Raw genomic sequence first — 17,689 nt, forward strand, 5'->3', positions numbered from 1 at the left:
GTCTACGTTGGGCATTTGTCTCAGGGTTCCTTTCAAAGACTCACGTCTGTGTTTGATGTGTCAGGAGCTCATGATCCCCACAGGTTCATCTAATAACTATGAACGTCTGTTCCCACATTCAATTTTGCCACATCAGACAAAAGAGCAGAAACATACTGAATAAATGACACTAGCTTAAATTGGTGATAGGATTCCTACCCCGGCAGCGTGGTGGTGCAGTGGTTAGCACTGTCGCCTCACAGCAAGAAGGTTCCAGGTTCGAGTCCTGGCTCGGGCACGGGATCTTTGTGGGTGAGTCTGCATGTTCCCCTGTTCCTGCTGGGTTCTCTCTGGTACTCCAGCTTCCTCCACAGTCCAAAGACATCAAGAGGGACCAGGTTAATCCAGACTCTAAATTGACCGTAGGCGTGGCTGGGAGAGCCAAGGGTTGTCTGTCTCTATGTGTTGGCCCTGCCATGGACTGGTGACCCGTCCAGGGGGAAGGCCGCTGGGATAGGCTCCAGTTGATGTCCATGTTTCTCGACATCACCATGCAGATGACAGCAGCTTCAGCAGCTAATTCCACAGCAGTTTCTCTCAGATTTTCTTTGGCCTCACGTGAAAAGCTCCCCGCCACAACCTCAGTCGCCCCCTTGCTCCGTCCTCCCCATTGCCCCTGATCAGTCTGCCTATTGTCCTTTGTTGAAGTAACTTCACGTCTGACACTAATGTAACGTAATGAGGTGTAAACTTTATGGTCCACCCACTCTGGGACAATTTAGCAGAACCGTCCGTGGGTTGTTCTGTAGTCTGTGCGTCATCATCTTTAGTCAGGGGGACACCTTCGTCTGTAGTTAGGAGGACATCTGACTGTAGTCAGGGGGACATCATTGTCTGTCGTGAGGACATCGGTCTGTAGTCCGCGGTACATGATAGTTTTTAGTCAGGGGGACATCATCTGTTTGAAGTTAGGAGGACATCCGTCTGTAGGCCAAGAGGACAGCTCAAACTGAAACACATCCTCACTTATGTCTTGCATTTCACCTCTCTTTTGTCTTCATCTCATTTGTCTGGCTTGAGAGTTCTGGCATATTCTGCATGACCAAGATTCAGTAAACAGGGATTTGGCATCTTGAATTCTTTGTTCTGTAGTTTTTGAATCTTCAGTGTTTTTGAATCTTCAGTCAGCCATCTAGCAGGGCCTGGAAACCCCAACACTGTACCAAGCCTTTCTAAATGTCTCACTGGAGAACAAAGATGCAGACATGTTGATGGATGTGGGGCAGGAAATCATTATCAATAAAAACAGACTAGATGCTGATGCAGAAGCAGACAAAAGGGAGCGCATCAGTCAGGGACACTAGCAGAGGAGCGGTGGCTGCTGTGTAGCTGCCCAAGACACGAGGACATCTAAGGGAAGTGCAGTGATGCGGTCATGCATGGATGTTCTGGGCTCCAACTGTGAATAACTTGCTGTGCTTATGGAAACTGTGGCATTTCACTCAAAGGGGGCTGCAAGATACATCAGCAAGTGACTGTGATGGTGGGAAGCTCATTAGTGGACACGACATGAAGTCCAGAGATAGTTGGGCTCTCTGTAACAGAGCAGCTGAATGGAATTTTCTGTTTAATAGTCCAATGTCTTTCCTTCAATCAACCATTTCAACATTTCTGACTGAGTGTTTGACGAAGAGCTTGATGTTACTTGTGTTTGTTGAATGTGAGTTTAGAAGGTGGCAGGGAGATGAGAACTTACATGTCTTTGAGGAAGCTCTTGAGATGCAGTGCAGCTCACACGTGCTCATGAGATGCACAGCTGACCTCGTCAAGGCAGGATTTAATATTTCCTGAAACATCTGAGTGTAAAATGCAGAGGAAAATATTTTCTTTTTGGAGAGGCTTTTGTTTTGTTTTGAATACGCCACTGCCACCCTACTCAGCGGGATGGCGACCTGTCACCTAGGTGGCTGTCAGTTGTCAATCAGCTGCGAGGTTCGCCAGTATTCGCCTCCTCTCCTGGACCCCCTCACATGAATGTGAGGTTCTGGTCATCATATGTGAGCATGATTATTTACAGCCTCCTGGAAATGTCACAGCTTTGGCTCCAAGATTCCAAAATAAAAGCACAAAAACAACAACAAAAAAGAAACCTAACACTCGAGGTCACCGTAGTGTCTATAAAAGTAATTTATTATAAAAATCGAATTCAGGCTTTATGTTCCTGCACATTAATGGACTGGACCTCTCCAGAGAACTGTGTTTGCTCAGCACAGCAACTGATAGTGGATGGGAAGTGTTAGCATACCTCGGTCTAAGTCACCAAATACACTCTTCTTCTAAAGGTCCTTGACTGGATGAGTATAACCAGGGTTTGACTGAGGTATGCTAACCTGCCAATCCATTACCATTGATTGTGCCAGGCTAACTAGATATTAGCCAGCCTTTAGCTCCTTTTCAACCAAAGAATTTTCCCCAGGAACAAGGAGCATTTTTAGGAACCAACTTTGAGAACGTGGAACTAAACATATAACAGAAAATGAACCAGGATCTAAATTCAGTTCTGGGACTTTGTCAAACATCTCTGGACGAAGCACTTTCTGAATTTCCACGAGCTATGGGAGTGAGTCTTTTTCATCACAGCATTTCTGATTGGTTCAGTGCTGAGCAGGGTTTATTATTTAGTCTTACTACAAACACCTATACAGTAACAATAACAGAGTGACAGCACTTAGGAGGAGGTCCAAGTCTTGCTGGTGGTTTAGGATGACATCCAGCAGGAATTAGAGAAAGTGGCTCACAGGTTGAAAGGGACTTCTGTGAGAATCAGCCCCCCACAGAGGAGAGGACGGTCTCAATGTCTTGTCTCATTTGGGGACGATGGACAATAACAGCATTTCCCAAAAGGTTGGAACGTGATCACAACAGCCTTCAGAGAGTCAGAGGAAGATATTCGGGAAATTTCTCAAGCACTCAGATGTTCCAGAAGAACTCAAGCGCTGCCTACAGAAATACACATCTGCTTGTCAAGATGAATTCATAACACTTCTAACAAGCGCATTGTTCACCAGCTGAAAAACAGCGAAAACAGCGAGCGAGCACCAATAGAGAGGAAATAAGCCATGATATTAAAGAGACATAATGAGGACTAAAAATAGCATTCATGCAAACACAATGAAACAGATGACAAGAAACAAGGAGGTGCATACAGTGTGGGTGTGGGTGTGGGTGTGGGTGTGGGTGTGTGAGACAGCAGCTAATCCAACATTAGCAGTAGAGGACGTGTAGTCGGTGAGCTGGAACCGTTCCGTCTTTGTCCAGGTTCTCCAGCAAGTCTCACTGCTGTGTTAAAAAATGTACTAAACACCATCACCATCATCATCATCATCACCATCATCACCATCATCACCACCATCATCATCACCATCACCATCACCATCATCATCATCACCATCATAATCATCACCATCACCACCACCATCATCAACACCATCACCATCACCATCATCATCACCATCATCATCACCATCATCATCATCACCATCACCATCATCACCATCATCATCACCATCATCATCATCATCGTCACATCACCATCATCACCAACATCATCACCATCATCATCATCATCATCACCACCATCATCATCACAATCACCACCATCACCATCATCAACACCATCACCATCATCATCACCATCACCATCACCATCATCATCATCACCATCATCATCATCACCATCACCATCATCACCATCATCATCACCATCGTCAACACCATCATCATCATCATCATCACTATCACCATCATCATCATCACCATCATCATCATCACCATCATCACCATCACCATCACCATCACCACCACCATCACTATCATCATCACCACCATCATCACCACCATCATCACCATCATCATCATCACCATCATCACCATCACCATCACCATCATCATCATCATCACCATCACCATCACCATCACCAGCACCATCACTATCATCATCACCACCATCATCACCACCATCATCATCATCATCATCATCATCATCAAACCAGTAAAACACTGATATTCTAGCCTCCTTCATTATGAACTGGACATTCAACAACCTTTTGAATATTTTTTCTAACCTTTACAACTCATAGTTTTTACCACAGAACATTGTGGTGTATTTTAATTAAATCAGTTGAAGCCAGCTGGATCCGTCAGGCCGAGGCTGGTCCGGTGGAGCTGCTATCAACTGATCGCCCACAACCTGCTCTCATTATTCTTCCTATATTTCTTTAATTTTTTTGATTAAAATATTTGTTTTGAGGGCTGCACGGTGGTGCAGTGGTCAGCACTGTGGCCTCAAAGCAAGAAGGTTGTGGGTTCGAGCCCCGGCTTGGGCGTGGGATCTTTCTGTGTGGAGTTTGCATGTTCTCCCTGTTCCTGCGTGGGTTCTCTCTGGTACTCCAGCTTCCTCCCACAGTCCAAAGACATCAAGAGGGGACGAGGCTGATTGATACTCTAAATTGACCGTAGGTGTGACTGTGAGTGTGAATGGTTGTTTGTCTCTGTATGTTGGCCCTGCCATGGACTGGCGACCTGTCCAGGGTGAACCCCGCCTCTCACCTGTAGATGCTGGGATAGGCTCCAGCCCCCCCACGACCCTTACTAGTAAGGAATAAGCAGTAGACAACGATGGATGGATGGATATTTGTTTTGAGCATGTGAAAAACAAAATTCTTGAAGCTATCTGGATTCAATGATAAAACATGAACCTTTACATGTCTGAAAAGGAGATCGAGGTGGTTTCAGCTGGATGTGTAACTGGGGATGGGGGGTGGGGGGTTGCAGGTCACCTGAACATGCCTGCTGAACATGAACTCGCTCATGCAGGTTTAAAGAGCTGTGAAGCTGCCAAAGAGCCTGGAAAAAAACAAAAAACTACAGACAAGAAGTCAGTGGTGACACAGACTCGTGGTCAGGTTTTGGATGCCCCCCCCCCCCCCCCCCCAACGTCACCACCACCTCCACACAGAAACACACACACACAAAGATTGTGCGTGCGTGTTTGTGCAAGTTTGTCAAGTTTATATGGCGCTGCTGAGAGATGTGAGAGCACGCATGATTGGCCGTGTGGCTGGGAGACAGCACTGATCTAATTTCACACTAAGTTGAGGAAAGTATGATGAAGGAGGCTTTTGAGAGACACTTGTCATTGCGGGGCAACAACAGCAGGGGTGATGATAAGAGTGCAGAATGGGGGACACAGTGGTCCATCATCCTCCAGTGGTCCTGGTGCATGAAGCAGTCAGCTTGGTGGTTGTTGGCTTGACCATCAAGCAGCACATTAATGGGCTGTTATGACCTCTCTGGTCTAGGCTGCTTTTGGCGACTCTGCTGACCGTGAGAGTGTAGGAAGTGTCCCCTGGTGGGGGCCAGCTTATAGATCTGGGTCGTTGCCTCCAGACTTGGGCTGTAAGCCCCTGGGAGGGGTGGGTAGGTGGTGTGCGAAGCATCACTGTAGGTTTGCTGCCTTCTCTATACGCATCAGCAGTGGCTAGGCTAGCAGCGCTAGTTCTGGTTTCACCAGTCACATCTTACATCTGCAGATGACAGTTGGAACATTTATTCCTGTAGTCAGGAAACATATTGGCTGATTTTTCCTACCCAGGACAAAAATGGTACAACTGAATGCCACTGTAGCCTTCTACTCCGACTGTAACTACCTAGTGAGATGAGTCGGAGTCAAGCAGAAGGAGAAGAGCAGCAGCTTTTCACAGATTTGTTTTTGATAGAGGATGTTGAGGTACGACTCATTACCCAGGTTGGGTATTTGGGTTGAAGGTTATTGATGGTTTCCTCACAAACATTTGATGATTGTTTTTCCATCGGTATACTTTGATTTGTGTCATGAAGTATCAGTATTTTTGGAATTTGATGGAAAAAACTGTTCCCACCGCCGTTGTCTTCACAGATGTAAAAGGGTAATTTCCTGTTGAAGAAGAATAGAATAGAACAGATCTTTATTGTCATTGCTTCCATGGATCTGTAACAACAAAATTAAGTTCGGAGCATCACTACTGGCGTACAAATACCTGATAGCATACAAATACCCAGTAAAAAAATTAATTAAAAATCCCACAAAACATACTTGAATATAAATATAAAGAAGATCTTTACCCTGAGGCGGTCCGGTGGAGCAGTGGTCCTCACTGTGGCCCCCCAGCAAGAAGGTTGTGGGTGGAGCCCCGGCTGCAGCACGGGGTCTTTCTGGGTGAGTCTCCATGTTCTCCCTGTTCCTGCTGGGTTCTCTCTGGTACTCCAGCTTCCTCCACAGTCCAAAGACATCAAGAGGGGACGAGGTTAATCCAGACTCTAAATTGACCGTAGGCGTGGCTGGGAGAGCCAATGGTTGTCTGTCTCTATGTGTTGGCCCTGCCATGGACTGGTGACCTGTCCAGGGGGAAGGCTGCTGGGATAGGCTCCACCCCCACCACCCTGAACAGGAGAAGAGGGAGAAGATGGAGGTATGGAGGGATGGAAGGATGAATGGATGGATGGAGGGATGAATGGAGGGATGATGGATGGAGGGATGATGGATGGATGAATCTTTACCCTGACAGTAGAATTTTACCATCACTGATATGAGTCATTTCTGAATTAGGATGCAAACAGGTGGACATGATCGCTAAGTGTGTCCCTGAGCTAAGTGCTCCAGCTCGCCTCCCTATAGGTATCAGTTACCAGTATGGAGTATTTCCCCAGTGACTACTGCATGCCACTGTCAAGGGAATCCCTGCTTCACTTTCATTGAGTAAGAATATCCTTTCATGCACTAAATGCTCCTATCTAGGTTAAGTGGTGTATGATGCTTCAATAGGAGGCAGAATGCCTGCCAGCGACTGTTTCTCTTGTTTAACGAGTCACTCCACATTATCTGATTGGCTGATTCTAAATGAATCATTCATTAGTACTGTGTCAGTGTTTGATGTAGCGTACTTACAAAGTAGGTCATTTGGCACCAATGAATGTGCTCTCAGGCTTCACTGGGATGGACATCTTGCATAAGCCTGCAAACATCCCAACACACTACAGTTACAAAACACCACAGTTTTGCTGTACGTGTTTGTCATCTTCTTCCTGTTGTTGTGCAGCAGCTCCAGGACAGGTTGTCATGTCACCTGTGCTGCCTCACACGGCTCTTTGTGTGGCACCCACCTTTTCTTTTTACAAAGGATATTTCATACCTCCATCACACTATACAAGCTTTTAGACTATTTTGTTTTATGAGTGATTTTGCATTATGATGGACTCTTTGTGTTCATAGATCAGACTTTTGTCAGTTACTGTTTTATTTTGAAATTCCTTCCCTCATGTGTCTGCGAGTTTTACTTCCTGTCTGTTTCCCTGTTTTTTTTTTGTGTGATCACCTGTTTCATGTTGATTCATCAATAATTCATCCTCTTCTGGAGGAACTTGGATTACAGCAGTAAATTATCTCTGAGGCAAATAAAAAAAGATGAGAATCGTTTCATAGGATCATCTTAGATCATGAAGCAGTCTGATGACGGGTCTTCTCCTCCACCACCAGTGTTGAGATCTACGATTCCCTCCTGCCAGCTGCTCATGGTGGACTGGTGGACTTGGATCACTGCAGTGCGCCAGCTGGTCTTTCAGTCCCAGGTGTTTGGGTCAAAGGTTCCGTCTGAGGTTCTGGTTTCATGATCCACTGCTGAGAACTCCACCTCATACACACACTGGGGCCTCAGCTCCTCCCCAGTCCACCTGAGTCCAGACTGAAGATACTGGAGTCACAGCTCCTAACTGTCTGATAGCGTGTGTTGCTAACATCAGCAGCTAACATTAGTAGCTAACACTAGCAGGATGAATGTGACCATTTAGTGTCCAGACAGAGAAATATAACTCAGCAGAACAAATCCCATGTGATGTTTATGTATTTTCATTCCAAAGTATTTAACGTGTTGCTAGTTTGCTTTGTTTTTAAAGGTTTTAACTTTTTTCATCTTAAAAACACATATTTCTAGGATTCCTCCACTTACCACTCAAGGGAGCTCATGTACCACCAGCGGTACATGCACCACAGTTGGAGTATCACTGATTCACATTCTGAACCAGTTGTGGTGGGGCTGCTTCTACATCTGCTGCTGCTTGCTTTCGTTTCTTGGGTAGATGTGTAGAAAACTGAACTGTCTTAGCCTTCAATGAACAACCCCCCCCCCCCCACACACACACACACATGCACACACACTTTCCTCTGCAACAGAGTGTATCAAGGTCTTTATTACAGAATGGCAGTAAATGAGCTCCACTCTGTTGCCATGGGTAACAGGTCTAATCTCAGCTTCTGTTTCCTGGTACTGCAGTACTGCCAAGCTGTTAGTAAACTGAACTACTACTGCCTACTTGTCTGTGGATTACTCTATGTGTACTCCCTGTCAGTGGGCTGATTGGAGGAGGTCTCAGCTGTTAAACTTGTGTGATGTCATTATCAGGGTTATTGATTTGTTCTTTTTAAGGTCCAGCAGGAAGTTTCTTCATGCCATTAAGGCCATTTTGATTTTATATTCTTGTTGTTGTTTGAGCTGTCAAGCAACTCATCGTTGACCTCGTTCTCCTCTTATCTGATTGGTCTGGGTTGCGGGGGCAGCAGCCTCAGTAAGGAACCCCAGACTGTCCTCTTCCCAGCCACTTCCACCAGCTTTTCCGGGGAATCCCGAGGCGTTCCCAGGCCAGCTGAAAGATATAATCCCTCCAGCGGGTCCTGAGTTGGCCCCAAGACCTCCTCCCAGACATTCCTGAAACACCTCCAGAGGGAGGCGTCCAGGAGGCGTCCTCACCAGATGCCTGAACCACCTTCACTGACTCCTCTACATGGAGGAGCAGCAGCTCTACTCTGAGTCCCTCCTGAAGGACTGAGCTTCTCACCCTGTCTCTAAGGGAGAGCTCAGCCTCCCTGAGGAGGAAACTCATTTCAGCCCCTTGTATTCTTGATCTCGTTCTTTCGGTCATTACCCAGAGCTCACTCAAGTATTCAAGGATTCAAGGATCTTTATTCTCATACCATTCACATTTCCATGTTGGTGGTACAATAGAGAGTAGCATAATGGAAAGTAGAGAACAGAAATAGGTATTTACAGACAGGTCTTCAGCTCTTCACCCTCGCTAGGGTGCTGGGGGGGGGGGGGGGGGCATGGGAGTTTGCCCAACCAGTCCACATGTGCTTTGTGGATCTGGAGAAGGCTTATGACCGTGTTCCCAGGAGCACCCTGTGTGTGTGTGTGTGTGGGGGGGGGGGGGGGGGGTACTCTGGGAGTATGGGGTGGATGGCCCCTTACAAAGGGCCATTCAGTCTTTCTACCAGAGGAGTGAGAGTCTGGTTAGTGTTGCCGGCAGTAAGTTAGACTTGTTCCCAGTGAGGGTTGGACTCTGCCAAGGCTGCCCTTTGTCACCGGTTCTGTTCATAACTTTAATGGACAGAATTTCTAGGTGCAGCCAGGTGGTGGAGGGGGTTGAGTTTGGTGGCGGGAGGGTGTCATCTCTGCTTTTTGCGGTTGATGTGGTCCTCGATTTACCAGTCGATCTACATTCCAACTCCCACCTATGGTTATGAGTGTGGTGCTGTGTGGTGGAGAGCGTCCTTTGCACCTGCATCACTGTGTGGCATGGCAGCTACATGGCTGCAGAACAGAAGGCTCTTCAGAGGGTGGTCAAGGCTGCACAAAGAACTGTGGGGAGCAGTCTTCCCTCCATCTCGGACCTCTACACCTCACGATGCAAGGGGAGGGCCCTCCGCGTCATGAAGGACTCCACCCATTCCGCCCACAGTCTGTTTCCTCCTCTCCCCTCTGGCAGGTGGTTAAGGAGCATCCAGAGCAGGACCACCAGGCTCAGGAACAGTTTCTTCCAGGGAGGATCTCATCCACCCCTGGAGCTCTGTCACTGCAGAATTGTTTCTCTATCTCAGCGACTTCTGGCCCGGAGTTTGGACGACCCCCCCCCCCCCCCCATACTCCCCCAACTCCATTTCCTCCATGGAGTACCTGTTGGTGTGATTGAGGAGTTCTTCAAAGTATTCCTTCCACCGCCAATTACCTTCCCAGTTGACGTCAGCAGCCTCCCGTCCCCACTGTAAACTGTGTGGGCAAGTTGCCTCCTACCCCCCCGAGGCGACAGACGGTTTGCCAGAACCTTTTCCGAGCCAACCAATAGTCATTCTCCATGGCCTCACCAAACTCCTCCCACGCCTAAATTTTTGCCTCAGTGACCGCCATGGCTGCACACCGCTTGGCTTTCTGGTACTGGTCGGCTGCCTCTGGAGACCCACAGGCAAGCCATGCCCTGTAGGCCTCCTTCTTCAGCCTGACGACTCCCATCACCTCTGGTGTCCACCAGCGTGTTCGGGATTACTGCCACAACCGGCCCCAGCAGCCTTACGACTGCAGCTCACGACAGCCACCTCAACAATGGCAGAGCAGAACATGGTCCTTTCAGACTCAGTGTCCCCCACTGTCCCTGGGATGGGAGTTGAAGATCATCCTGACAGGTTCTTCTGCCAGGCGTTCCCAGCAAACCCTCACTACTTGTTTGGGCCTACCAGGTCTGCGCGGTGTCTTCCCCTGCCACCTGATCCAAGACTGACACGACTCCAGCTGTCAGGAATGAATTCAGATGATGAAGACAAAAGAAAAACACTTGAAAATAAAAAAAAGATTACACACATCAGAGGTGTTGGTCTTGAAATCATGCAAAATTTGATATCTATGTCACCTGCGTGGTGTATTATATTGATTTAACATTGCATGAGTTTATTACTTTGGTTGTCAACCCTGGTGTGTGTGTGTGTGTGTGTGTGTGTGTGTGTGTGTGTGTGTGTGTGTGTGTGTGTGTGTGTGATCTCCTCAGGTGAATACACGGTGATGACAGCTCATTTCCATCTGAAGAGGAAGATTGGCTACTTCGTCATCCAGACCTACCTGCCCTGCATCATGACTGTCATCCTGTCCCAGGTCTCCTTCTGGCTCAACCGAGAGTCGGTGCCAGCTCGGACTGTGTTTGGTAAGTCACAGACGGACCAACATGAACCTCCCGTGATTTAGAAATACACGGAATGGTGTGTGTGTGTGTGTGTGTGTGTGTGTGAGTGAGAGAGAGACAGACAGACAGACAGAGAGGCAGAGACAGACATGTTTCAGTGCTCTCCCAGTGTCAAATTGTTTGTCAGCCCAGTGAAACTAAACCTGTGACCCAGACTGGTTGTGCAGAGCTGTGATGCCTCCGTGATGGTCTGGTACTGGTGGGACTGGTTCCCTCTCAACCTTAGACAGGTTGAACTGAAGTGTAATTATTAACGTTGGACAACGTTCTCACCAAGACACCCTGTGTTCTATTGTGTGGTGCAGGTGTAACTACGGTTCTCACCATGACAACACTGAGCATCAGTGCACGGAACTCCCTCCCCAAGGTTGCCTACGCTACGGCCATGGACTGGTTCATCGCTGTCTGCTACGCCTTCGTCTTCTCTGCTCTGATCGAATTTGCCACCGTCAACTACTTCACAAAGCGCGGCTGGGCCTGGGACGGGAAGAGCGTGGTGATGGATAAGGTGAGGAGGGGGAGGAAGAGGAGGAGGAGGAGGAGGAGGAAGTCATGTTTAGACAGGCTCCAGTGGCTGAGACCTCATCAGTGGCTTCTTCAGTCTGGAGCAAGTTAGCACACTAGAAAAAAAACACTGTTTAGAATATCAATCTTGAATATGAGCAGCATTGATAGATCCTAGGATGGAAACTATAAAGCCAGAGAGAGGAAGAGAAGGCTCCCTGCATACAGAGTAGAATCATAATGGTTTTCTTTCCAACCTCTTCCACATCAGTCGTCCAGGACTAGCATCAATACCTACAGAATCACCCCAATTAAAAGACAAGCTCTCAACACATTTGTTCCAAACATGCTCAATAATTACTACATGATAGGGCTCCTCTGTATATTGGAGCAAGATGATTTCTGGAACCTTCTCGCAAGTCTGTGACATGTCCAGAAAAATGTTGCCAATACTTCCTTCTTCAGGATCCAGGATCTACTATTTGATTGATTTCTACAAATTATCAATTGTTATTTGTAATATTAGCAATATTTCCACCCAAATTGAATGTAAGCTATCTTACATGATGTAACAGGTAAGATGAGAAAGACGAATGTGCATGCCGATCTATGAGTTACCTACGCCTCCGTCACCCTGGAACTTGAGTTTTACACTGACATCAGTGAACCACTGGCCACAGGTGAGGGACTCACGGGGAACCTGCACCAGGAGGCTCACTCAGAGTCCAGCTCCCTTTCTGATAACGTGGCTGTCACACAGAACTTGACACAGGGAGCAGATGTGGGCTCGGACCACACTGGGGAGGCGCTGTGTATCAGCTCACATGGATCCACAGAGAGAAAAGGGAAGTCAGGATTTTGCAGAGTGATTCCTGTCCAGGAGAATCGTGATCAGGCACTGTTGCTGTCCCAGTGTCCGACATCCTCCGAGGATTTAGGTGACGTCCTTGTCAGTGGTGGACATCCCATGCCTGACTCTGTCCTGACATTGATCTGCTCATTTGCATGTGCTTTGAATTCACAGGGAGATAGTGGCAAGTCCTCTGTCCTTCAATGCTGCATCTAATAATTCTGGTCTCTCAACAGAAAAAAGAGAGGGCATCAGTGGTCAAGAAGAACAACGCCTACGCTGTAGCAGTGGCCAACTATGCACCCAACATCACCAAGGACTCAGGCACTCTTCCTACCATTGCCAAAGGTGGAGCTTCAGATCACCCCAGCAAGGCCAAAGCAGACGGCAAGGCCCCTGACAGCAAGAAGACGTTCAACAGCGTCAGCAAAATCGACAGGATGTCAAGGATTCTGTTCCCAGTTCTCTTTGGAACCTTCAATCTGGTCTACTGGGCCACCTACTTAAACAGAGAACCCGTTATAAAGGACATGGTCCCCTCGAATTAGAGGCCACCTTCGAAGGGTTCTGGTCTGGGGACTAAGAGATGAACCAAATACCTCCAGCAACTATGTAAACATACAGAACCTTTGCTGAAGTCCTGGACTGCAGCGTGATCCTCTATCTCCACCTGTTTTCTACAACGTCTGCAGCATTTTTGAAAACTCTGGCTTTTGTAAATGTGTGTGTCTCTTTCTATTCATGGTTCCATTGTGATATATTGTGTATTACTTCAGTTAGATTGCATATTTCCTTTGAGGTCTGTTTCCAGTTGCAGGATGTGACCACTGTACATACAATCCAAATGAAGAGTAAACACAAACATTAACTCATACATTTTATTTAAGATACCCTCTACACATTTGAATTTTGCTGGTTACGTCCACTTCCGTGATATTACAGTATATAGTTTTCTTTTGAGTGAAAGCCACTGATTACCGTTATTTCTTCTTGCTGTCCTCTAAAAGGGGCCTGACTTTTTTTCTGTCCAAGCCAATGCAAAAACACAATTGTATGATATTGTTACAATAGAAGTTGTTTTATGATCTGTGACTATTGGTATGGGGCTCCCAAAACTCAGGAGAACGTACTGAGTGGAACACTGAGGAAATGTTTTGAAGCTGCAACTTGAGGAAAAGCTGTGGAAGCAGTTCACCTAGAATTGAACTTGATTCCAGTGTGTTGAACAAATGCTATCAGAATGATGATGGACACAGAGAATGGAGGTCTTTAAAACTAACATATCACCAATCAGTGCTTTGACAGTCAAAAGAAATTCCAGTAAGTAAAACAAGCTTTTATCCATGTGCGTGAAAGTGCGTTTGGAGTTTGGCCTCTCAGGGGCGGGAGAACGCCACAACCAGCCCGCAGACGCTGGACCTTGATGGCGCTGTGAAACCTCTGTGGTCGTGAAGGAAACAGCAGCTCGGCCGTGAGCACGCTCTGTCCTTTTCTGTCCTTCACGAGAACCGTGAGACTGGTTGGTGCCGCCAACGGTGAACAGTGTTTACTTCTTTATTTTGAACCCTTTGATTTAAACACATTAGTCGCTGTAAAAGTTAAAATGAAAGCTGGAGCACTGAATCAACACCACCTACCAGGTGTGGAGGTATTTTGCTTTGTGAGTGTATTTGTATTCTAAGACTACAGGTGATGCGGCCAGTTCAGAGTATTTGTGATCAGTTAGCAGTAAAACTTTTCGTCGCTGCGTAAACTGGACTGGTTGGTCTCCTGTCACTACGTCCGTCAGCAGCAGACCAGCAGCAGCAGCCATGCGAGTCACAGGACAGTGGTCAGAAACGCTTCAGTGCCAGTTTTCCGGCAACTGACCAGGAAACAGACGAGGATGTTGAATATTTTGGAGAAAAGCCCCATAGCAGTAGACACACGTGACAGTACTGCATTATTTTAGATGATTTTTATCCATATTTTGAATATATTTTACTGTTTAAACAAATGTTGCATGAAATTCAAATCTAGCTTGTTTTCCCTTTCCTTTATGTTGTCAAATATACATATTTTTCAGAACATTTTTTTCTCAGCATCCTGATAAATCTTAAACATTCCAGATAAAACGATTGTGGACGTGGTGCCGAGGTGAATGCTTGAATCAGTGCACACTTTCTAATAAAACACAGATCATCTCAGTGCTCTGATTCCTGTGTGGGCCACATCCCTGCTGCCTGCTTGATAGTCTTGGGGGGCTGACACCGACTTCTGAAAATTACACACAGCAATATTCTCTCATTTGAATACCATGCAACCTTTGAAAATATATTGATTGACAGATCTTCACTGTAGGGGTTTTAGAACTTCTGCATGCTTCACCTCCGCCTGAGCGTCCCAGGAAGCTGCTCCTTGCAGGCCTGTTGATGATGCCGAGCAACCAGGCTAGTTTGTGCAGCTGTAAAACCTTGATTCTGATTCATTTACGTGTCAGCATCTCTCACCAGAAGGACCTCGACAGACAACAGGCACGACGAGCACCAGGTTTGGTCTGTGAACTGCAGGTTCACAGCAGTGACCCCCTTCATCTCGGACCCTGATCCTGTTCCGTGTGTAGTTCCAGACACGTGACAGTGTAGGAGCTCTGCAGCCTCAGCTGCATTTGTGTTCAAATGTTCCCGATTCAGATCATTTCACCAACTGGCTAAATATTAACAAGATTTTTATGATGGAAATCAAAATCCAAGACCTTTTTTAAAAATTCACAATTTTCAGAAGTCCAATTAGACGTTGCACGCGTGCCGGCAGCAGCCACCATTCAGCGCTCCAGTGCTGCCAGCATCCATCACTGTCACAGCGCCACTAGAACCATTAAAGCCCTGTGGCTCTGAGCTGTGAGATGCAAAGTGCTCTGAAGCTGAATATCCTGGTCGGATCTTTCCACCACTCGATTGCTGCTCAGACCCCTGCAGTGGGAGGTCTCCCCGTCTCCTCCTCACACTCTGGGGGGGCAAGGCAAATATTTTTTTGTATAGCCCGTTTTCACCAGCAATCGCTGGCTGGGCAGCAGCATGACTGGCGACTGGCAGCTCATGAAATCAACTCAATTTCATGTTTTAGAATCATTCAAATGTCAGAGTGCAGTGAAATTCATTGCAGATGGAGAACTTCTTGAGAACAAAAAGGTGGGAATGAGATGAGGACTGAAAAGGACGGAGAGAGACCTGTGCTGGTCCCACAGTCCAGTCAGGTTTATTAGGGTGTCACCAAACCCCAACCAAAGTTCTGTCCTGACTCTGTCCAAGTAGAGCAGGTCCAGCACCTCCCTCCTTCAATGAACCTCCACCCAACAATTCTCCATCAGCAAGCACATCCTGCAACAGCAGCCACCAGAACCTTCCTTTACCAGCAGGAAGGTGGAGCAGATCCAGGATCAGTGGGGACGGAGAGAGAGCAGGAGAGCAGGACAGAGACAAAGACAGAGAATGGAGGAGGACAGAGAGACAGAAGGAAAGAGAGGGACAGAGATAAAGAGGGAGAGAAAGGAGGAGAGACTGATGGACAAAGACAAAGACAGGATATGGTGGTCAATGTTATCAAAGCTGCACTGAGATCTAATCAGACCAGCACAGAGACCAGTCCCTCATCTGGTACCAGTAGGAGGTCACTGGTACCTTTGACTAGTTCTGTTTCTGTGCTAGGATGAACCTGGACCCTGACTGAATCCTCCAATCAGCTGTTGCTGTGGAGAAGTCACAGAGCTGTTTAGCAACTGCTTTCTCCAGAACCTTGGAGAGAAAAGGAAGATGTGATGTTGGTCTGTAGTTGGTAGAACTTCTGGATCCAGGCTTGTTTTTGAGGAGGGTTTAATTCCTGCTACTTTAAAGGACTGAGGGACGGAACCAGATACCAGCGCCACATTGATCATATCTAAGAGGGAGGGGCTAACGAGGGGAGAGAGTCTTGGAGCAGCTTAGTTGGGATGGGTTCTAGGAGACAGGTGGAGGTTTAGAGGAGGACAATATTGAACTGAGCTCATGAAGGCTGATGGGAGAAAAACTATCCAAGTGTGTGTCTGGTCCTCCAGCTGCCTCTAAGGTTCTGGGTTCTCGGTGCCATGTTGTCAGCTGATGGCAGCAGGAGAAGAAGTTTCTCTCTAATCAGGAGAATTTTGTCATTAAAGAAGTCCATGAACTCTTTGCTGCCCAGGGAAACAGGACTACTTGGTTCAGTAGAGCTGTGGCTCTCTGTCAGTCTGGCTCCAGAACCAATAGAGGAACCTGGGTTGTTCTTGTGTTCCTCTATTGGTTCTGAGTAGTCGGCTGCTCTGGTTCTACCAAGGGCTTTCTTCTAGGTTCTAAGGCCATCTTGCCAGACTACATGTGACTCCTCCAGTTTGGAGCAGCGCCATCTTCTCTCCAGTTTCTGGTTTCTTGTTGAAGCTGTCAGGTTCCAGAACCGTACCAAGGTGCTTGTTTCCTTGGATACATAGTTTTCTGTTTTAGTGGGCCAGTAGAGTCCAGAGTTGTTGCTAAGGTGCCTGCTGCTCTATGGATAAAATGATCAGTTTGGGAGGGACTAAGGTGGACAACAGCGCCCTCTGTTACAGTGGGACATGACACTGAATTTAGCACCAATGGAACCACTTCCTTAAATCCAGGTGTGGCCTGATCAGACAAACATCTGGAAACTACAGTTTTCCTGAGTGGAGTGTAGCTGATTAGTACAAATTCCAAAGTGATTGATTGGTGGTCTGATAAAAGCGTTCTGTGGAAACACAACCAGATGTTCAGCTTCAGTTCCACATGTTAGGAGGAGGTGGAGGTGTGGTTGGGACAGTGAGGGGGTTCATGGACAGACTGATGGACATCAGTTGAGTCTAGGAGAGAGAGAAATGCAGCACCAGACTGTGGTTATCAACATCCTCATGAATACTGAAGTCCCCTCCAGTCATGACTTGATCTGATTTAGAACTAAACTGATAGAAACTCTGAGGATTCAGATCAGAATCCAGAGTCCGGACCAGGAGGACGGTCCTCAACAATAAATAAGATCATAAAAAATGAATTCGTGGATGGATGGATGGATGGATGGATGCTAGATGGATGGATGGATGGAGGGATGGATGGATGCTAGATGGATGGATGGATGGAGGGATGGATGCGAGATGGATGGATGGATGGATGCTCGATGGATGGATGGATGCTAGATGGTTCGAGGGATGGATGGATGCTAGAGGGTTGGATGGAATGATGCTAGATGGATGGATAGATG

At 47.0% G+C, this 17,689-nt stretch overlaps 1 protein-coding gene across 3 annotated transcripts in view; it reads left to right on the forward strand.

Moving 5' to 3' along the window:
* The window catches only part of gabra2b (gamma-aminobutyric acid type A receptor subunit alpha2b), a 33,693-nt gene extending 19,077 nt beyond the window's left edge, over positions 1-14,616 (forward strand). For all 3 annotated transcript variants that reach the window (XM_086222898.1, XM_086222897.1, XM_086222896.1), the window contains 3 exons: positions 10,885-11,037; positions 11,382-11,584; positions 12,667-14,616. In XM_086222898.1, coding sequence (XP_086079024.1) covers positions 10,885-11,037; positions 11,382-11,584; positions 12,667-12,978 — 668 coding nt within the window. In that variant the 3' untranslated portion in view covers positions 12,979-14,616. The remainder of the gene's footprint in view (positions 1-10,884; positions 11,038-11,381; positions 11,585-12,666) is intronic.
* The last annotated feature ends 3,073 nt before the right edge of the window (positions 14,617-17,689 follow it).

This window comes from Aulostomus chinensis, chromosome 13, assembly GCF_037954235.1.
Source record: "Aulostomus chinensis isolate RoL2024-O1b breed Wild chromosome 13, RoL_Achi_v1.0, whole genome shotgun sequence".
In the NCBI taxonomy this organism is placed as follows: domain Eukaryota; kingdom Metazoa; phylum Chordata; class Actinopteri; order Syngnathiformes; family Aulostomidae; genus Aulostomus; species Aulostomus chinensis.